Source organism: Camarhynchus parvulus, chromosome 7 (assembly GCF_901933205.1).
Source record: "Camarhynchus parvulus chromosome 7, STF_HiC, whole genome shotgun sequence".
Taxonomy (NCBI): Eukaryota; Metazoa; Chordata; class Aves; order Passeriformes; family Thraupidae; genus Camarhynchus; species Camarhynchus parvulus.
Window position 1 is genome coordinate 4771178 of NC_044577.1, and position 22837 is coordinate 4794014.

At 43.6% G+C, this 22837-nt stretch overlaps 1 protein-coding gene across 1 annotated transcript in view; it reads right to left on the bottom strand.

Moving 5' to 3' along the window:
- Positions 1-17942, bottom strand: part of UNC80 (unc-80 homolog, NALCN channel complex subunit) — a 124882-nt gene extending 106940 nt beyond the window's left edge. The window contains exons 1-7 of the mRNA XM_030951955.1: positions 17783-17942; positions 16453-16501; positions 9649-9805; positions 8467-8765; positions 5902-6025; positions 4026-4099; positions 3376-3515 (exon numbers count right to left, since the gene is read on the bottom strand). Of these exons, the coding sequence (XP_030807815.1) occupies positions 3376-3515; positions 4026-4099; positions 5902-6025; positions 8467-8765; positions 9649-9805; positions 16453-16501; positions 17783-17874 (935 nt within the window). The 5' untranslated portion in view covers positions 17875-17942. The remainder of the gene's footprint in view (positions 1-3375; positions 3516-4025; positions 4100-5901; positions 6026-8466; positions 8766-9648; positions 9806-16452; positions 16502-17782) is intronic.
- Between the last annotated feature and the right edge of the window lie 4895 nt (positions 17943-22837).

Here is a 22837-nt window from a genome sequence, read left to right on the forward strand (position 1 = left end):
ACATGCTGTTAGGTGTTTTCTTGGATAGGGATGCTTTCCTAAACTGTGATCTTGAAGATGAGCCTCCAGTACCTGGGCTGAGTAATTTGTTCAGCAGGAAACAGACAACCCTTGAGCATCTGCTCTTCTGATACTCATAATACATATTTAGGGATGGTTTAGGTTTGAACATATCAGGCCTTACTTAAGAAAAAGCAGGTAAGGCAGCAAAGTTAGTTAACGTTTTAAGCTAATTAAATTGTGTCCTATATAAATAAAAGCTACTATTATGAGCTTCTTTGCCAAGGTGTCCTAGGGGAAAAGTACCTTTTAAAACCCTCATTATAATTTTATTGCCCTATCAATTTCCCATTGGATTTTATTATGGCATTTCCTAAGTACTGTAGAAATTAGTGCACACAAAAGCAAGGCATCTGTAGTGAGCTTCAAAAAAGAGAATCTAGAAAGTTCAGATTTCAAAGGCAGCTATATGTCATCCATAGCCAATGCTTTTGCAATAAATTGCCCCAAACTTTTTATTCCTAATCCTTTATACAACTTTGTTCCCAGCAGAGTACAACTGGCCTGATCTACCCTCTGGACAGTCAGTAGCTGTCAGGAGACAATCTGTCAGAAAGGAGCAAGTGAAAGGGAGTCACAGGAAGGAGAAGCACATGGTAAAAGAAGGTGTGAAATGCTGGAGGTGGTGAGGGAACTGGAGATTTTTTACTTGTTTTTGTCTGCTGAATACAGATTTTGAAAGTTTCCACTCTATATTAGAAACACACCTCTGTAACTTACTTATGTCTGGGATTTTGGGATTCTATAAAAATTAAGAGCGCTTTCATGCCCCATATTCTCAGGCATTTGAGAATCATCACAAGAACATCAGGCTGGTGTTTTGGTTTTTTTTTTGTTAAAAGCCATTTTTATTATCAACTCTGCAAATAGTGTGGGCAGGTCATCCCCATGTCCACCACATTCTGAACAGATGGGTCCAAGGCCATGGTCCAGGAGAGCCCTAGGGAACAGCAGCAGTACTGACCCCTGGGACCTCTGAGTGCTGAAGTAAAGTGCTGGATCTCTGCCCTGTGCCCCCAAGGCAGGCATGGAACTGGCAAAGGAGGAAGAAGTGTGCATGGAGCACTGACACCAACTGGAATCACATGAACCCTGCTCCATCTTACATGCCTGGAAACAGGGAGCAGGTGTCAAGGCTGGGCTTGGATCAACACATGGATCCAGAGCTCAAACTTGCAGAAGATGGTTTGCTGCCAGCCCCACAAGCCAATGCTGGAGGCACTTGGAAACTCCAGACCAGCCTGTGCCAGCATATGCCACACTACACAAAATACACACACTCAAAGTTTCTCTCCTAGTGCTGTATTTCAGGTAAAAAGGCTGCAAGTCTGACAACTTTGAAATGAGCTGTCACAAAAACCTGAAAAACTGATTTAGGAAATAAAACAACGTGAAATGGGAATATGCTGTAATATTTCCCCCATAAACCTGACGTGAAGGGTGCTTTTGTCAAAGCTTAGGCTGTGCCACATAGATCTAGCCTGCAAAAAGCCAGAAGTATACTCAAAGTACCCCAGCAAAGGAAATAAAACCTGTCATCCCAGTAGCAATTGTGAAAGGTGATGCACTGCTCCCTGGTCTCTGCAGGACCCTGAGCAGTGTATGGGGCTAAATAAACAGCTTTTCATGCTCCCCTATCTGTGGCACAGGCAAACCTGAGGCATGACAGGCTGAAGCAAGGCATGTTCTCCTTATGAAATATTTGTGACTTCCTGCAAAGTCTATTTCCCAGGCAGCCTGATCAAGGTAGCAGCTGGATAAAGGGCTGTGGTTTATTTGCCTCAGGATTAAACTGAATCATCTCTATATGGAGAACTATACTGAATGTAGGAGCAACACTCAGCTAGGATGAGAACAAGCCATTTGTTTAGACAGTTTCTGAAGAACCAGAAATTAAACTCTGTAGTTCATTTAGAGGAAAATCTAGTGCTTGCATAATCAGCTGATGGTTGTCTGTGACTGCAGGGCAAGTGGAAATGCAGCCTTCCTTCAACCCCTGGCCAAGGACAAAGGAATACTTTGGCTGTTGGTAAGCAGAGTAAACAACATTTGTTCCACAGTTATCTGTTGCTTGGCAACCAAAGCTCCCTGTACAGTTTTAACTCATCAATGAGTTCTGCAAATGAGGAGGTATAATGATGCTCTCTTCAAAGCCTGTCTGGAGCTTCATCCCCATGGCAACTACCAGACCCTGCTTGATAAATTGATCACCTGATTCTGTCTTCTTAAAAGGATGCTTATTTTTTACAGCTGTGCACTCTCTGAGCAGTAGTGTTCACACACAGAAAGGCAGCTCTGTCCCCACCTTCAGTTTTACTGGTTCACAGTAATACAAATTAAATACAGATCCAGAACTGACAACAAGCTTGATAAAAAAATCCCAAGGGAAGCTTCCTGATGGGATGAGAGCCTTAAGGAATAGCTTTTTCCTTTGCATCAGTGAAAAGATGCCCTGAGCTCCCATTTGAGAGATCAGAGCTGTTCCTAGCTGATATTCAGAAAATCACTCCATCCTATATTTCTGTCACTGTAATGAAGCCATTTCTTAAAACTGCAGTGTTTTGGATATGACATTTCTCAAAAGAGATAAGCAACAGGAACAGAGTTTTCAGGTGTTCAAGTGACACTCCTAAATCCACAGACACTTAAAATTACAGCCCTCCCTCTGCAAAATCTCTCAAAACACTCATAATCTTGATTTACGTTATGGCACTACTGAGTGTCCAGCACTACTGAAAATCTACTTCTACCTTTCTGTGCCCAAATCTAGATGAATTTATTAGTGCCAAGCTGGAAACCAGAGCCTGAGCACTGCAGGACAAGCTGGAAGCACATCTTCATAGCAGTGCTTCTTTTTTAGTCTGTTCCTTTGGGTCAGTAAAGCCAGCCACGCAGCAGGATGCAAAGGAGGCATAATGAAGGCAGTGGAAAGAGGCTTGCAGAAATTCTTTGCTAGGGGGAAAGAAAATCTGGTCAGAAAGAAGCCAGATAATATACCAGTGGCCTGAAGGTGAAACTAGCCTGGAAGGGGTGAACCTGAGGGTTATTTTTTGAGTCTTAAATTCCCACATTCTAGAAAAGACCAAAGAAACTGTCCCAAAAGGCCAGCTAGAGTATTCTCTGAAGAAAGCAGCATTGAGTAACAAGTGCTGCCATTTTTTTCATCACCCAGAGCTGAGATTTGTTGAATTAAGAATTTGATACCAACCTCCAGCACCCTCAGGATGTCCAGACAAAAGTGCATGCAAGATGGACTTGTGTGACCTCCACCACTAAATCACATAAGCCCACGTTTCTCCTGAAAGCCTTTGGTACCTGGGATGTGCAGAACTTCTCTCCTGGGAGGTTTGGGAGGACACACTTCCCTCCAAGGAATTTCCAGGGTGACATGCTGAACCAGAAGCCTTTGGAGGTACAGGATCTGGCTGTGTTGTCTCACAGACCACCTGCAGTCCCTTCAAATAGTTGCAAAAAAGAAAATAGGTACATGAACATATTATAGTTATATAAACATATTTATCTCTCCCATATTACTTTTATAATCAAATTTGAGCTTAGGTATGACAGTTACTAACACCAAAATACCATGGAAAAACTGATCAAGCCTGGGGCTTCTCAATACAAGGCATTGTACAGGCAAAGGGTATAATGTACACTGTACAGCTCTCTTGGCCAGGAGAATGATTTGGGATAGAAGGGACCTGAAAACGAAGCTCCAATCCTCCTGCCATACACAAGATCATGCTCCCATCCTATCAGACAGGATAAGGCCAAGGAGATCCAGACAGATACACTCCACACCCTTTGGTTCCACAGCAAACAAGGTTGAGAGCCTTAGCTGTGAATAACTGCAATTTCTGGAGTTGAAATACTTTAGGGTGGTAACTGCAAGTGCTCTTTCAATATTTATTGCCCCCTCCCTCAGCACCTTACTCAAGATTGTCAAACCTTAGCACAGAATTTACCTCAGTACGTCCACTGTCCAGATTTGGGGATTCACAAGTCACACTCTGATTGTTGGTGGGAGAACTTCTCTTGGCTGAGGAAAGAAGTCAAAGCAGAACATTTCAGGAAATGCCTCCTGCACTATAATGTACCCATTATAAAGTATTATAATAAAAGGATAAACCAGAAAACAAAATGAGCCATCTATCTGCTTCAAACTTCCTAGGCACTAGTCACAGCCATAAAAAGAAAATAGGACTGGTTAGTTTTTTCAATTCTTTCTATTGTGTTGTCAACAACACTGTCTACTGAAAAATCTCTATTCCTTTAAAATTAAATTTGAATATAAATTTCACCCTAAATCCATTCACCACTAATTGTGTTTTCCTGTGCAGACTAGTGCCTTTTATTTTGGAGCTCTTCATCCTATTTGTACATATATTCAGGTCCTTTTCTAGGTTACATCATTCAGAGTGTATTGTGATTTCCAATTTGCCAAATGCCTTCAGCACAGGAAATACATGGATGTCACACAGAAAGTTTGAACTGTAATACTGTAGCAGACCAAGGGTAACAAACACACTGGGATGACAAGTCTTGAAATCCTGTGTTAAAAGCAGTGCAGATACGACTGAATCAGACTGACTGCAAAACAAATACTGCAAAGCTTCTTCATTAATTTTTTTTATTTGTTGTTTGAAGGAAAATTTAAGTAAATTTGACTCTTTTTTCCCACTTTGAGAAAATGCTAAGACAGCAGCATCTTCCTAGACATAAAAGACCTCATTCCAATTAGTATTTCTGTCCTGCTGAAAAAACATTCAAAACATAAAAAAGCATTTTCCTTCCAGACTTCACTTCTGAAACTATTTTTAGGGATTTTCTGACCACACATAGACCTATAGAAAAAAATCCAATAGTCAAAGCAAACTTAGGACTAATTTCCCTTGTTAGTTTCAGGGCTGAAATACTATATTTTAATTCTAGAAGATGAAGCAGAGGGACAAAGAGCAGGATGTAAAAGACTGTTTAAAATCATTTGGAAGACCTGAATCTTTTTAATTCTGGACTTTCCCAGTAGATCTACAAAGTCTTCAGAACAAAATATGACATCCAAAATGACCCGTTACCAGAAAAATATAATTTAGTGAATACATCTTCACTATGATGAAAACTACAGTTCCATGTTTTTGAGAACTGGAGGCAATGGTACCGTAGTATACCCAGCTAACTTGCAATTTCACCACCAGGAATTATAAAAAGCTATTGTCTAAAATATAACAGCAAAAATGGGGTTTTTTAGGACTAGGCAAGACAAAAAAGACTTGGAAGCCAAAGCCTTGGAAGCCTAAGCACCCAACTCCAATCTCACTATGCCTGAAGCACAAAGGAAAAGCAACCCCTTCCAGTATCCAAAAGTGCATTTACAGCTTAGGCCTTCTTGGACTCTCTTGAAACTACCTTTTCTAATTTCATAACATGCTGGAAATCAAATTTTAGATAGCAGAACCACCTGTGTGCTCTTTACTGTTCATTTTTGTCCAGTACCAGTTTGGGAAAGATTTCCTCATTCATGTCAGGCTGCTGCGAGGTACTGTCTTCACCTTTCTTAGCAACTAAGGAAAAGGCTAACAGAAATTATATCAGGCTGACAAATGATAACTACTGAAAAGTTACTAATTTCCTATTTGTGATGGCTCTCCCATCTCCTATTTAATTATTACGCAAATGCCAATTGACCCTGAGGAGAACAACCTTAAACTACTGTGAGGTTTGACTAGCTCCTGCAGGATCAACATATTCCTTCATGTACAGAATGCAAGGGCAGCACCAGGCAAACAAAGGCAAAGCTTTCCCAGATCTCAGGAGCTCCACCACCACAGCAAAGTCACAGACCTGTAACGATGTTCCTGATGGGTTTCACAAGAGCATTGAAGGCAGAAACTTCAGGCTGCCTATGTTCCCACATTGGCTGCCAAATGACAAGGCCACTAGCCAGCCGGAACGTCAGATCAGACTCCTAAAGAGAAAAACAAAATGTTGTTCCCACTCTGCAAAGCCTGTCATGTCTTACAAGAAATAAAGGATACCATGTGCAGCTGTCCAGTCAGTACGTGTACAGGCTAACTCAAGGGCTACTGACAGTACTCAGAAAGCTCTACACATGTCAACTACAGCTAGTAGAAAAATCACAGGGAAGTTTCAGTCCAAAAATATACAAAAGCTTTTTTCAAGTGAAATTTCCATTCTAGTCAATGAACCCTGTTTTTCCCTGGACATTAAGCTGTAATAGAAAAGGCCATTTTCATCACAAAGTATCCCTTTCTAATATACATAACCACTTTATCTAGTATTCAAGCTCAACTTTAGGATTTACACTCTAAGACTTGAGCTTCTTCCCCAAAAGAATACTAAATATTTAAGCATTACTTAGAAATTGAGGAAACATGTAACAGATTACTATGAAGTAGTGGTAAACACTGCTGTCATTATCATTAGCACTGTTAGTACCTGAACTCTGTCAATACATAGAGACACTGGTACCACTTCCACCTGTGCTATCACTGCTTTACATAGGCAAGCAGCTGAAATCATATGAATTAGTACACAAGTCAATCTTAGCAGGATCAAGGGGCAGCTATGCACTTACCTGACCTCATGTCAGATCTACATGAGGACACACAGACGTCAGTACAGCCCCAGCTACCCCCATGTGGCAAACAAACATGGTAACAGCAGTTTTGGTGGTGTAATTTCAGGTGCACAGCACCCTCCTATTGAGACAGCCCCAGATGCCTTGGCATTTGGAATGGATGATGCAGACAGAGCTACAGGAATGACAGGAACCCACTGCTTGTAGCTCCCCAGCCCTTCTATTTCCCACCCCCTGTTAGTGCTCTCTCATCATAATCAACTCACAAGCTTGGTTTTAATTACTGTTTCTACTAATAGCAGCTTGCAAAGCTTTCAGAGCTGCCAGCAATGACACTGCATTTTCACTTGGCACTGCCAGCTTGTGGTGACGTGTCAACACTTCTACCTACAGCTATGCACTTAAAGAACTACATGCAGCTCCCAAAGCCTGATTTAAAAACATTTTGCTGAAGGCAAAAATCCTCCCAGAAGTTAGGAATTGAACAGTTTAGGTCTGTCTATGTCAACATGTGTTATTTCCTTGAGCCCATGCATTACCTCTGGCTATCAGGTACTGCTCTTCCCCTGAGACTTAGAAGATACCAAGAGGACACTGCTCACTTAGTGAGCCACTTACATGCCTCATTTAACTCCTTTCCTGCATTTCATTTTGATGACAGAAATGTGCATGCTTTAATTGGCTTTTCAATGTTCATCACCACAGTGTTCCAGAGATCTCCGAGATTTTCAAGGTAAACTTGAGGCACTGTTTTTAACCCCATCTTGAAAACAACATGCCAGAAAGATTAATACTAAAGATTGGAACACCAATCTCTAATAGCCAAGGTCTACCCCCAGTTTCATTTAATTTATTCAAACAGCAGCCTGCATTCTTGTGTGTAGTGCAGAGAAGAATTTCTTCCTGTCCCAGTAGCCTACAGAAAACTAGTAAACAAGTATGAAAATTTTGGGGCTAAATAAATTAAACATTGCTTTACAGGAACTCAGTAGGAGAAGTAGAGAAAGAATCTAGTTCTCTAGTCTTGCTTTTACCTGCCTTAATCAAAAGATTGTCCTTTATCTCCTGTTCCTTCCTACTGTTGCAGCATAGAAGGCAGGATTAGAACAGATAGCCCCATCACTTCATGACTTTATAGTCCTTTTTTCAAGGACCTACTCTTTTTCAAGGCCTAGCTGGAAATATAAATGCTAAATGGCAGCCTCCCAGAGCATGAAGAAAATGTCTTTTCATCACATCACTCTGCAAAGCTGACAAATTAAAACTAAGAGGAACCCCAGCAGACAGGAGGCCTGCAGCCTGCTTCACACTTAGAACAAAGGAATGCTCCATTGCCTTTGCCACTGCCATCCTCGTAACACTGTCCTGCTAATTAGCATCAAGATGATTAGTAATGACAACAACAAACCCCAGTGGCAGCCCCACTGTGGAATCCCTGAAATTCCAGCAAGGCTTTTCTGAGGAATGGCTGAGAATCACTGGAGCAAGTTAAAGCTCATAATCCTTTCTACATTTTCAGGATCCCAGAGATTTCACAGGGGCCACAGATCTTTGCCATTCCCAAAGGCTAAGAATGGCTTACTTTGTATATTTTTGTCTTTGTGCCTGCCTGATGCTGTGGCCATTGTTCACAGCACTGGAAGAATTTCTTCCCAATGGCAGCAGTACTCTGCCAGCTTGGTAAGATATTTCCAGCAGTACCCCAGTGTGCACTGAGAGCTGAATTAAATAACAGCCACAGAGGCAGAACCATTCCTTTCTTGCTCAGAACTGTCTCCACACAAGAACCCCACCAGTGTGCCACTTACTCTAATCCTGTGCACGAGGGGAGCAAAGAGGAACACAAACAGCTCTACTGTGGCCATGGAATTCTGGAAGAACTTCCTCCTGTTATTCTCCTCCTCATCAGTCACGGCGCTGGGCCGGGGATGTCCTGGTGATCCTTGGTTTTCAGCCTGGTGGATAAAGGCACTACTGCTCCCTCCCCAGCTAGAGCCTCTGTCTCCTCCAAATCTGTCATTGCTGCAGTCCTGAGGAGCCTCCAGCAGCATCCAGTGAAGAGTGTGAAGCAGCTTGGTTTCAGCTACTCCAAGCTTATCCTGATGTCCTGTATGGAAAAATGCATCACATTATCTCACAGGGTTTCCATTAATGAGACTGTTCAGAGTTGCACTGGAGGCTGGACACCCAACTCCCAAATAACCATTGAAAATTAAAATTCTACAATGAAAAGCACCAGCATTCTGTCTCATTATATTTGAAACCTTCTAAATCAGAATCCTCCATTTATTTCCCAGCATTTGGAGTTCAGTCTCTGCAATGTCAGCTGCAGAGCATGGACAGCAGCATGGACATGGTCCAAAAGAAACTAACTTAACAGCCTTGTCTGTTTGAATTTGTTGAATAAGACAAAATGCCAGTGAGCACTGCAAGGTGCTCAAGCTGTGTCTTGTTAATGTTCCCTACTGGCATGTCTCAGGAAGCAAATTCCTGCTGAAATCAGTACAAAAGTAAGTAAAGTAAGTTGGATTTGGATCTGCCTCTCTATTGTCTGATTGACTATCTGCTGAGAGTCACATGCATTGGTCTAAATAAAAAGAAAAATAGGAAGAAAAACCCCCAAAAACTGAAGACATTGAAAGTACCTGCTGCAACTGACCACTGCAGCATGCCTTGAAAGAAATACATATTATTTCATGGAACCCATGCCTGCTGGGTGCTAAAGTAAGTTCTATTATTGCTGGGAAATAACTAGCAAAATATTATTGAACGACTCTGACTCTTTAACTCATCAGACCACTAACTTAACTGGGGAAGATTTCACAGGTTACCCTCCCATAAAAGAGAAAGACAATCATCAAGAAAAGCAATCCCCAGAGGAAACTAATTAGGATTCTAAGGATTTGGAATTTGTTGGCACCCTGAGCAGCAATCTGTCACATTTTCACTGATAGCTTCAATAATGCAAACAGGCTCACACGAGCACTGACCTAGCTTATTCCTGTTGGAGAGCAGTGTTGCAGTGCAGTGCAGCACATGAGGGAGAGCAGCTTGGACAAGCTCCCAGCGAGAAATGCTCTGGATGGCTTCAGAGAGAGCTGGAGAAAGGCCATGCAGCTTGTTTTCCACTAAAACTCTTTCAAAAGACTAAAAGAACACAGGAAAAAAAATACATTATGTCTATTTCTGTACATTCCTTCCAGTACATGTGTCACTATAGGACACAAAAGAACACAAGCACACCACCGTTCTCAAGGTGAAGGAAGAAAAGGGCAGTTTATTTTCTGACTCCAACATTTATAGTTTTCCAAAAGCAACAGCGGATTGGAGGGTGACAGTGACACTTCTCCAATCACACTGGACAAACCAACAGTCCATCAATTTTCTCCTCCTCCCTAAAGGAAGGCAAAACAATGGGTTGTTTACAGAAAATGTGTGATAAAGTTCACTACAAGAATGTCAACATCAGAAGGCTTAGAAAATCTTAAAAAAAACAGGGTCACAATACATGAACATCCTCTTTTTAAAAATCCCTAACTGCATAACTGAAGCAAATTTTATAATATTTGTCCTGAAAAATACAGACTATAATTAAAGCTCACCAGACAAATGGACATACTTGACTAAGAAATGAATGGACCACACAATATCTTTTTTGCAATATAAGAGAACTGAAGTATCATCTGTATATAAGTCAGTGCTGACATCAAGCCAGACTTGCAGCAGTACTGGGTAAAGCCAGTAATCCTGTTAGAAGTCACAGGAGCTAGGAAAGCCTGTATTTGTGGAGCTGAGTGCTGCATATTCTTTAACACACATGCTCTTTCAGTTTACTGTAACATAAAGGGCAAACCACTAAAGGTATGAGGGCCTTAGGAAATGTTTTCACACCCTGTCACAAAAAGTAATCAGTGTACAAAATTTTTTGTCGAGCTATGACGTAATGGTTTTGTGAACACTTACAGAGCTGATGGCTGCAGCAAGTTCATTATTTCCACCTCAAGCAACACAAAATAAGGCTATCTACCACTGAAATCCCTAAGGAAGCTCCTTATTGTTAGCTGCTCCAACTGTTTCAATAAATTGTTGCTGTGATCAGATACAAAGATCCCATTATAGGTCATAAGTGCAGTTGTATTCCTTCACTGAAGTACCTACAGCAAAGATAATGACAATGCACATTTTTTCCATAAACCATCCTAACCTCATGGTTACCTATTTGCTGTTTCACCAATTTTACCAGGCTCTGGGCAAACTGTTGCCCAAAAGATGCTTCAGAGGCCCTCACTCCAGATTCACAAAGCTTATCCTGCAACACCAGTCATACCAATTCTTTTCCCAGCAAAATTGAGGGGGTGGTAATAAGAATAGACTCAGTTACAAAGAAGAAGAGCAAAACAAGTATGTCAAAACATGCTCTCCTGAATGAGCAACCGCTCCCAAGCATGGCATGCTAACCTGTGCTAACAGGCACCCTTCCTGCCTGTGCCAGCAGCTGGGCACATTTGTTCTCTCAGTTTTGGGGCCCTGTTTGCTGGTGTGGGCAGGCATAAACTCCTCTACCAAGAGGCTGGGTGTCCTGGTGCAAGCATAGTGCCTCACCACTGTAGTTTTACAGCACCCAGTCCTGCTCAGAGGCACAGAAACACATCCATCCATTACAGAGGACTAAGACTATGCCAAAAGACTGAACCCTGAAATCCTGACAATAACCACCAGAGCTGCCAACAAATATCCATGTGCAGAAGGTCACGGTGCTCACCTACTTGAAACACCAGGATTCAGTCAGAAAATGTAACACACTTTCCTTGTGGACCAAAAATGGCTGAAATTGGAGGGCATTTGCTGTAATGCGTGGAAAAAACACTGGCTTCCTGAGGATTAGTCAAAAATAATGTGCCATGGGTCATGTTATCAGCAATATGTGTTTCTTAGCACCACGAATGGATAACCTGTCTACCAGAAAAGGGATGCTTCAACTCACCCTTACAGTCATCTACTGGGGGCCACAGCATGTGAAAGGAAAAGTCTCCTGCCATTCAATCCTATCAGTTCAGGAATGGGGGCAAAATGAAGGGATACTGATGCTTTGAAAGCCCAGACAGGACAGGGAGAAAAGTACCCATTGTAAGGCCTGATTCCATTCCAGTCAGGATTCACAGAGGACAGAGTGCATTAGTATAAAGACAACAGAGGTCTAGAGTAAATATCCCAGTAAAGGGATTATTACATAACAAAAGGAGGGAGCAAAGCAGCAAAATATCCCCAGAAGAAGAACAAGAGGTGCATTGTTACAAATACCACAAAAATTGAAAGAGACAGTGAAAAACATGAGGTTTTACTTATTTTTATCCAAAGAGGACAGGGACCACTCCTTAGTCATTGCTCCAGCCAAACACTCCTATTTCCACTCATCCCTTAGCTCTGGGGCTCACTGAATCCTTCACTCAACCAAGCCAAGCCCCTACAGAAGCCAAAAGGAAGGTCAGCGCAGAGGTAAGCAGTTCCCACCCACGTTAGTAAGCTGGACTAGCTCCCTGAAAGGCCTGCCAAGCACCAGTGCTGACCTTACCGAATTGAATGATCTCACCTCCAGCACAGAAGCCAAACCATAAGCTCACACTTCACTAGAGTTGACAAAGCTGCTCAGTTTACAGGGCAAGGGGAGAAAAAAAATCACTGGGAACACCAACCCTATTCTGAATTGTGACAGAAGACACCTTGTTGCTCCCTGACTTTCCATTCAAGGTCTCATTCCTGGGTACCTCAATGGCATCAGGTAGAAAGTCCCTCAGCCATTGCCTTCTGCAAGATCTGAGCCACGGTCTGCATGCTTCAGAAACTCAAGAGGCAGCTGAGGAGTTCATAATTTTATCTTTAGATTAGCGTTGTATTTATCACAACATTTTGGGCTGCAGAGCCCTTGTGAAGACTTCTCTATGTCAACCACCAGATTCTTCTGTTCTTTCCAGGCCTGAGCAGAAAGTAAAATATTTCTGTACTACAATGAAAGATTAGCTTCTGGAATAGTTTATCTGATCAGAAGCATCTGAGACAGAAGTACCATATGCTGCCAGAAAAAATGCAAACACAAAAGCAGCTGTAAGGAAACCACTGAATGCCCAACAGGAACATGCTGTTCTTTGGACAAGCCTTCCTGTGGAATTCTGGAGTTCTTTCCAGATGCTCAAGTTGCAAGGTCCTGTGTTGCTCCTGAGCCCCCTTTTCAGTGTGTTGTGACTCTTCTCTTTCAGGACCTGCTATAAGGGCAGAAGACCTAATTTTCACCCTGCATGAACTAAGCAACTGCTGCTACAGCTGAGAGGAGCTCCATGCTCAAATAAGAAAGCTGAATCAGAATGTCTGAAAAAGCTCCCTGTAAGTGAGTCAGAAGACAGACACTGTCATGCTCTGGGTATGTCTAGAGCCACAGCCTCAGGGCTCAGGGCTGCAGCTTGGCTAAGAAAACAGCTACCTACTTACAGCAGGCTTGTTCAAGCCTGCAACACCCCCCACACCAAAGGCAGATAAAGAACATCTGCCAAGGGGATAGTGAGGGAAGTTGGTGCCTTGGCTGGAGAAACAGTCCCTTTCAGCAGAGCTGTGTGTGTGTTCAGCTCCCTCAGGACCACTTACACAAGCATTTTTCCTTTTAGCCTAGTGGTGACAGCTGTTTTCTCAGGGAATGGTGGCCAGCCTTGTCTGGCTGCCTTCCCACAGCTGCTGTTCTCCTTTTACCTTCATGTCCCCAAGAACCAAAGGTGCTGCCAAATACCTTGTGACCAGGATCAGCCTGTGGGGCACTGTCTGCTCTGTCCAGGCATCTTCAGGCTATCTCTTCTTGTCACAGCACATGTCTCAATTGAGACAGCCACAACACACAGAGAATCACCACACAATTTCAAAAAGCTTCAACCCACACACAGTAACACCATGGCACTTCAGAGAGCTGCAAGCACCTGCCCTTCTTGTTCTTCAGCCCAACCTTTTATCTCCTCCTGCTGATGCACTGCACCTGTGTGCCCTCTGTTCCCTTTGGTGGTTGGTCAGTGCCCCTGGGCACTCCATGGCTCGTTCCCTTCAATAGCATTCACCTGTCCTGCACAGCTGTGCCCACTGGGGATGGGGCTGGGCCCAGCCCCACTCCCAATCACCACAAACTGTGTTCCTACACGTTCCCATTCCAGCAGCATTCTGGCTGGCCTCTGTCATGGCTTCCTAAACAGCTTTGCTTGAACTACCCCTGCTCTAAGCCCAGGGAAGCTGTACCTGCAGTGAATTGCATAAGGCAGGAAGAGATCAGCCAGGGGTTGGCAGAGGGTGCCCAGAGGTTCCCAGAGGTTACCTGGGGAAGCTCAGCACCTCCTGTTATATCCTCTCAGGAGTGCCAGGGAGCATCCCTACAGGATTGCCCAGGGCAGGTACAGAAGGACCATGGCAGAAACACAGAGAAATGGGTAGTGCTTCTTGAACTCTCCTTGTGTCCTTGGAGGGGACCTTAGTGCCTGGTCCTTCCAAAGCTCAGCCTGCATCATGGGGGAAAGCTGAGACCACTGCTGAAGTCACTTCAGACTGACAGCAAAGAGTTTGAGGTGCAGGCAGAAAGCACTGTCAGTCTGGGGCAGGTCCACTGGGCAAGGAAGAGTTCCTGGCAAGATCCAGGAACCTGGGAGCTCATAGCACAAGGGATGGTAAGGCTCCATTGTTTAATAAACAAAGCAATAATATAAACACTCACAAGTAATGAAACACAGATGCCAAACACTTTACTCACAGAAGTTCAGTTTTCTGCAACCATGTGCATTGGCTGGATCAAAAAATAAAGGTTCTTTCTGAGCTTTGTTCCACAACTATACTTAATTATCCATAATAATAAAACATGTAATTACATTTTCAAAAACAAGAAAAGAAAACCCAAAAAAAACAGAAAAGGAAGAAACTTTGAATTTGCAGGATCCTCCAGAAAACATTTGAGTTCCTCCATGGCCAGTGCAAACCAGAGCAGAAGAATTCAAGCCTCAGCCTATAGACACACCTACAGCAATTCTGGCTAGAGAATTACCAAAGGATAGGTCCTGTAACAGGTGCACAGGATTTTTAGGCACACTAGTCAATAGAGGGGTGTTAGATGGTGAGCAGGAGGTTTCAGAAGACAAGTCAAGTACCTGTCAAGTTCCAGAAACCCTGTCTCACCCATGCATGCAGCACTCTGCTGCCCCACTTGATAACACAGATGTGTTGGTGTGGGCACACCAGCAGGCAGAGGAAATGGATGAAGCAGAAGGCACCAAATGCGTCTGTTTAACCTGTAACCCACCAATTCCTCAAAACTAAGTTCCACCTTTGAAAAATTTCTACCATAATTTAATGATTATGTTAAGAACTGGAGAAGAATCAACTTCTTCATCCAAGAGGCGGAAATTTATTGGATCCTTATGAAATGCCTGCTTTCAGAGCTCCCTTTCTCATGGCTGAAGCATGTGATTTATGTTTAGGGTTTTTTTGGGTGTAATTTTTTTTTTTTACACTCAGTAAATTCCAGTATGTGCCCACAGAAGAAAGGTGCTTTGGAATTATCCTCAGGGACCTGATGCCAACAGCACAGCAGGAAGCAAAGGGAGTTACAGGCAGAGAGGTGAGAGGTACATCACAGAGAAGGCACAGAGAAGGGAGCTCTACCCCACTACCCAATAATAACAGGAATGAGCCCACAGAAGAAGCCACAGCCCCAGGTTAGAGGTGCTCCAAGACATGGCTCCTGGTAAAGGAGGGAAAACAACAAGCTCCATTTTCCAGATATTGTCAGTGGGCATTAATCAGTCATCACTGCTGCATATGCTAGAATTGAACATTTTACTCACCAACACACTAAGCCAGAACTCCTCTATCTCTATCTGGTATCTAGCAAAAACTCTGAAAAATTTATGGATTTCTTAGAAGAAAATGACTCAGCAACAGATAAAGCTTCTCCAGCATAATGCCTTGTGAGAAGGAAGTCAGAAAATTGCTGCAGAGAGACCTAAGAACTTTAAACTATTAAGATACATGTCCAGACCAAGTTTTTCCACTCTGTCAAGTTTGGCTACACCTGACTAATGTACTTTAAGTAATCCAAAGACCAGCAACCATTCAAGGAATTCTGAAGTTCTCTAGATAGCCATCTTATTTGAACTTGCTTCATGTCTTCCTTTTTCCTCCTTTTTGGCAGTAATTTGAGGCTTTATTTGAAGTACATTTAGAAATAAGAATTATTTGTATCTGCATAATAGCCTCTCCTTAATAATTATGATAAGATATGCTCCCTCCAATTCCTAGTAGAAGTGTTTCCCATGTTGCACAATGGTAAAAGTATTGTTCAAAGCCTGTTAATATTGTTTAGATTTTCCATATTATAAGCTTGAAGCACCTTTGGCAACCACAAATTGAAACTACATCAGTCTCATGCAAAAAGCACATCCACACAGGATGAACTGCAAGGTTAGACAAACTAAGCTATGACAGTCTGGGTCTATGTCATTATTTATTTCATTACTACAGCTTCACTAATGAAATATTTATTACTAATATCCAATTTTTTTTTTGTTTTGTCTAAAGATGGACATGATATGCAGATTCTCTATATGGGAACAATTTCAAATCCTTCATGTGACAGAAGTACACAATGAAGCTGAATGGACTAAACCCAGTTCTGGTGCAGGCTGAGCACCTTGCTGATCAGCACTGTGGTCAGATTGATCTGCATGAAAAGTTAGTGACTAACAAGCATGGAAAAACAGACACATGTATGTACATACCACACAGGAAGCTTCATATTGTTTCCCCAGCTTAGGTCTTAAAAATGCACTGAAAGAAAGGAGAAGCAGCATTAGAGACCCAGTACATCAACATGTATTTTTCTTAGTTATTTTTAGGATTCTGCTCATGTCACAATGTTGTCAAAAGGCTGAGAAACTCATTGTAAAGGAAGACATAAGCCAAAACTATGTTCAGATACCTGTTGATGACATCTGATAATGCTGTTATGTTTTCCAGAAAAAAAAGTGCCCACCCCAATATGTCAAGAGGCATTTAATTCAGCCCACACATTCCCAGGGATAAAATCTTCCAGCAGACAATTTTCAGCCATTTTACCTCAGTGAAAGATTTTCAACATATCCTGTATAAAATTTGTTAAATATTATTGAACTTTGCCTTGCCCCTATTTTAAGCCAGAGATCAACTTGCCAGCTCTGTATGAAATATTTTTTCTGCACAGCTGCTGATGTGGAAGGCTCATGGTGAAGTGCAGGCCTGTATGCAGAGAACACTCACCCTCTACCATTCTCCTCCAGAATGAGATCAGAGTAAACATTTAAAAAATAATCAGGTCACCTTACTGCAGTTTTTATTTTTTTTTAATTTTATTTTGAAGGACACTGGCTGTGGCATAAGGGGATTTTGTGAGTGAGGCCTTAAATTAGAGCCACAACCTTCAAATCTTCCAACCTCCCCCACAATGTTTTCAATCTAGAATCCTGCTAGGACAGGAGGCTGACAGCACTCAGAAGGAACATAAAGCACCAGCCATACATTGAGCTAGCCCCTCAGACATCTCCAATCCCTCACTCTGCAGCCCAGTGAAATGAGGGGAGACTCGGACATGTCTGTTTGCATGCTGGCCTCTCTCAGCACAGATTGCACTCCCAGGACAGCTGCAAATACAGAGAGAAGCACAGCTGCAGGTCTGGTGCAGCACTCAGCACTGATGGATGCTGCCTCTGCTACAAGGGCTCCAGGAGTTCTCTTCAAAGATGGGGGATGGAGGGGATGGGGAGCACGGGACACGGATGGAGGGAAAGGTGCATGGAGAAACAGACATGGATGGTTTAAAGTCAAAGCAAGAAGCTGCCTGGGACTGCCTCTAGGTTAAGCTGCCTTGAGACCTCTTCCCACATCCGATGCACACAAATTGCCCTACACAGAGTTAAAAAAAATAAATAAAAAACCAGGGTTGTTTTTTTTTTTCCACGGCTTCACACTGCTGCTGCAGTAATCACTGCATCCTCCCTGCCACTGGGGCAGCCCGCATCCCCTCCACACTCGCAGTGCCCTGTTGCAGCCGCATCCCAAGCGCCCAGCTCTTACCTGGTCTGCCTCCACAGGAAGGTCTGGATGGGCAGAGGGATACCACGGCCACTCTCCTGCTCCTGGCCCTCGGAGCTTTTCCTTTTCACCATGGTGCCGGGGAGAGCTGCCGCAGCCTCAGCAGACGCGCCAGCCGGGATCTCCCATGGCCGCCTCCGGCTCCCGCAACTCTTCACCCTCTCCCCTCCATTGCCCGCAGCCCGCCCCCTCCCTCAGCCCCGCCGGTGCAAGATGGCTGCAGAGAAGGCAGGGAGGAAATTAGGGGGAGCGAAGATGTCCGCGTCCTTCAGCTTCCTCCGTGCCTTCAGCACCTCCCTCTGTGGCCAGCTCCCGGTGCCCGGAGCGGGCGGTGCCGGGGGAGGGCGGCGGGAGGAGGCGCCGCCCGCCAAACTTCCCGCACAGCAACAGGGCTGCGCCGCCGCCGAGTTGGGCAGCCCTGCCACGGAGAGGCATTCCCGGAGCGTCCCAGAGCCTGCCGGGTCGGGAGAGACACTCCCTCCCTCTACCCCCCTTCCTATACCTTCCCTCTCCCTCCTTCCCTCCCGTCTTCCTTCCAAATGGGCAGAGAAGGGAAGCGAGTCACAACCCCCCCCCAAAAGTGCAGATTGGTGATTGCGGGAAATGGGTTTGTAGAGAATTCTCAAAGCCTGACAGAAAGCTCACACAGTGTGTGCATCTGTACGCAAACTTTGAGGTAAGGAATGCCGACCTAGAAATGCCACGGGATAGGACAGACATTGTTGAGAGAGAAATGGAACTAGAAACAAGTTTCAAAGGGTGGCCTTGCAAATAAGACTAGATACTTTGGAGAAATAGAACTATGAAAGTTGCATTGCAGTAAGACCCACAACAGGTAATTTTAGATGATTAGATAATTTAAGGCATTTACAGCATGATGTGGCTAAAGCTGATAGTCCAAGAAACACTTATAGTGTACTGTAATTAGGAAGTAGTTGGCTTCTAATTGTGATGGCATGAATTATAATATCTGCATTATCACCCTTCACATGAGACTGAAAATAGAATAAGTTTTAAAACACCTCTCTGCTGCCCCATCTCTGGGTCAGAAAAGGGCCAAATCCAACAGGTGGTGGGGGCAGAGGAACTTTGGGGTAGTTATTCCACAGATTTTTCTTACACAGAAGAGCTGGGGCAGAGGTGGAGAGGATGGGAAGAGCCAAAGCAGATTTACTGGTGTTTCCAATTGCACACCAGACGGATTTGACTAATACAAGCACTTGAGTCAGGTTTGCTAGAAATATTTCTCAGGCACTGGTAGCTGAGCTCTCCTCCTCTACCTAAGAATATAAGAGGATAGCATACTACAACAAATAATTAATAGAATAAAATGAAAGACCAATGCAAGTTCATCCCAAACAGTTTTGACAAAAAAAAAGTGACATTCTGTTGCTTATATGAATACTCTTTAGAGGAAACAAATAGCTTTGATGTTCAGGATTATTTTTCTTACTCTTTCTTCATGCATAGCCAGTGCTATGCCCTGCCACAAACCATTAGGAAGTGGAGATCACATTGCCCAGCACTGAGGGGAAACTAAATCACTTCTTGGAATTTTGTCTATGATTACTTTGTAGTAACTGGAAATAGAACTGCAAACTGCAGTTCTAGTCAAGCTTGCCATTTGATTGCAGCATATTGCTATTCACCCAGTCACAAAAGGCACATAAGTCCCTTTGGTTCTACAGAGGTTTAAAGTTCTGATGCAAAACAAATCAGAGAGCAAAGGAAACATTATCAACAGCTGGCTCTGTCACAAGAAGTGCAGGCATGAAGATGCAGATCTCAAATCCAGACAGGCCATGACCAGCACTACGTTAAGTTTGACAATGGCTAGAGACAAGTTTTTTTTCTCATCTTGTTTTGGAAACAATGGGCACACCAAGCTGAAGTAGTCTATCTCTGTGAGTAAAATGAATTGCATGTGTAAGAGAAGAAGAAATTTTACCATCTGCAAGATTTTATTTATCTCTATACTGTATTTCTGCTGGCAGCAGAGACTTTCAGACCTGCAGTTAGCATTTGACCACACTTAATACTAGCACTACATGGATGCTACAAAGGGAAAGTCCTGCAAATGAGTCCCCTGCCTTCCCTTACAGTGGGGAGAGAGAGGAAAAAAGAATTCTTCAGAGAGGCCATTACAGGAGGACAACAGCAAAGTGGCCTGAAAATTCACCCGTGCTCTGTTCTCTAGGCTACACTGGCATCTCGGGCTGGCACAGAAACACAGGTCGGTCTACCTGCAAAATTACCAAGGCTACTGCAAAAAGTCACTGCAAAATGACCAAGACTACTGCAAAAAGTCAAAGCAGGTGAGGGAAAAGTGGAGAAAACTCCGCATTACTCCAACAACTCCTAGCCCATGGCAACTGCTCAGTCACAGAAGATGCCCATAACACTAACCAGCCATTTCCTCTCTTACTGCAGGCAGGAGGAGTCTGACATGCCTCCAGATCACAGGATTCTGCTTAATCTCTCCTTTATTCACCAGACAGTTGTTTACAATCCAGCACAGCAGGATTTAGTCTTGATCCAGAAACAGTCAGGGCTGGCAGGATAGCACAGAGTAGGGACACAGAGCAGAACCTGAGCATGAAGCCCCCACCTCACACAGGAGTGCTCAGAGCAGGGAGCTGCTCAAACCTCACTGCCTTGCACTTGTTTCCATGGTTATACTCTCCAAGTTCCCACTCCTAATCAATCCCTGCTGTACACACTCCTAAGAATTCACATCTTATTTATCTGAACTCTCTGTGCAGAATCCAGGCTCTCAAGAGTATGCCAAGCCATTCTGTTGTGCAGCAGCCTTTCCAAGAGCAAAGCTGCAAACAGCTCCTAAATGCAGATTCCAGAGCAGGGAAAAAAAAACATTTGCCCACACCCTCGAGATCTTACTCTTCCACTGGCTGCCAGCAAGCTTCTGTCCTGACTGAGCAGACCCATCATGAAGGAAAACCCTTTCTCTCTAGGGACAACCAGTCATAGAACATCAGCACTGATGGATGCCACTCCTACCCTTTCCCATATGGGTCTGTCAGGGAGAAGGAATGTAAAAATTGAGAGAAGCCTAGGAAAGCCCTGTTTTTTAAGGGCTGTTAAAACATTTCTGAATAACATAAGGTTATTCAGAAGTCTGCTTCACAGGCCTTCTAGCTAGCCCTGCTCAAACAACAACTGTGCTCAGAGACAAGGATAAAAAACCCCTAAAACTGCAAAGATCCCCTAAAATGACACATTTTACTGCTGTTGTTGCATGACTTGGGGCAGGAGTGGACAGCTGGATCAGATTCCACAAGAACAATTAGATATTTTATCCCTCATTTAGGATAGAACCAGTAGCACAGCACTCATGCATCTGAGCCTTCTACTTCAAAACAGAGCAGAAACACAGGCCCTCCACACCTTATCAGTAAATCTGTATCTGCCTTTGCATAATGTTCAAGCAACAAAACAGATTCACATAGACATTTAACTGCAGTTACATACATTACAGGCACGGCTAGATAGGACAGGATGGGAGGGAACAAAATCCTGTAGATGATCTGGAGAGATTATCTGGACAAGACTGGGGGAAAAAAAAAAAACCCTCAGCTTTCACAGTCAGATTATCATCCCTTGCTCAGGATTTACCGTGCTCTAGTAGTAGGTGAAAAACTATTGCTTCTTTTGGGGGAAAAAAAGGCAACAAATCTCCTCCCCTCAAACGCTGCCCCACCCAACCTTTTTTACCTTCTTCCTAGAGAAGGAAGTGTGGATGTCTTGAGCTACTGTGTTACCAAACATGCCTTCCCCTCTGTTCCTCAGAGAGAGCTGAGCACCTCCTCCCCAGCACGCTTCTCTGTCCAGAACAATGGTGCTCACACAAAACCAGGTTTGGGAATCTCTCTACCAAGGCCACACTTTTTTAATCACAGCAGCTGGGACTTCTACATGGCCAAACACCTCTAGGTGAAATGCTTTTTGCGTCTTACCCATATCTCACCTTCTGCCATCCTTCTGTACAATGCAAGGAACAGCCCATTAGCTAAGACAGGCACAGGATGGACAGATGCTCTGTACCTCTAACAAACACTGTAGCAGGACTCCTGGGCTTCCCTCCCTTTCAATAACAAGTAGGAAATCAAGATTTTGTTCACAAGTTTTACTCATCTCAATGCTCCAATGCCTCAGCACAGACAACCACAATACACAGAGTATCACCACACAATTTCAGAAAGTTCCAACCCACACAGAGTAACACCTTACCACTCCAGAAGGCTTCAGGCATCTGCCCTTCTTGTTCTTCAGCCCAACCTTTTATCGCCTCCTATTGATGCACTGCACCTGTGTGCCCTCTGTTCCCTTTGGTGGTTGGTCAGTGCCATGTGTCTCGTTACCTTCAATGCTGCTCACCTGCTTCTCACAGCTGTAGCTCATTGAGGATGAGGCTCAGCCACAGCCCCACTCCCAATTACCACAAACTGTGTGCCTACACTCCAACCACAATCTACTAGTAAAATTATGAAATAGATCACTGACCACATGCTGTTAATAAGACTCAACAATCACAGAAATATCATCTCTTCCTTGTTCACTGTGAAAGGCAGAAACAGGTTCTTACCAGCTGTCCTCAACCATTGTTCTAGCTGTGAATACTTAAATCATTATTTACCCTTTTGTTCTTAGCTTCTTAATCCTTTCCCTTTCCACAGAGAGATGATGCATTTGTTCTGCCTTGTACCTAAGCATGCTTAGGAGGGTGCTGCTAATGGATAATTAATGGCACTTGATCATTCCTCCAGGTCATTTGACAGCATTTACTTAGGAACATTGCAGCATTGTGTGTGAAGTCCAGCTTGCTGAAGGTTTGGGATACTTAAGGCACTCTACTCAGTTGTATTTCCCTCCTATGCCACACCCTGTGCTGTGCAGGTACCCAGTGTTGCAGTAGACCTCTCATTAGGGGTAGAAATGGGCCAAGACACAGACTCTCATTTAACAACCTGAAAAGGGTCCCAGTAAACTTCTTTACAGCTTAGCCATCTTGACTGTGAC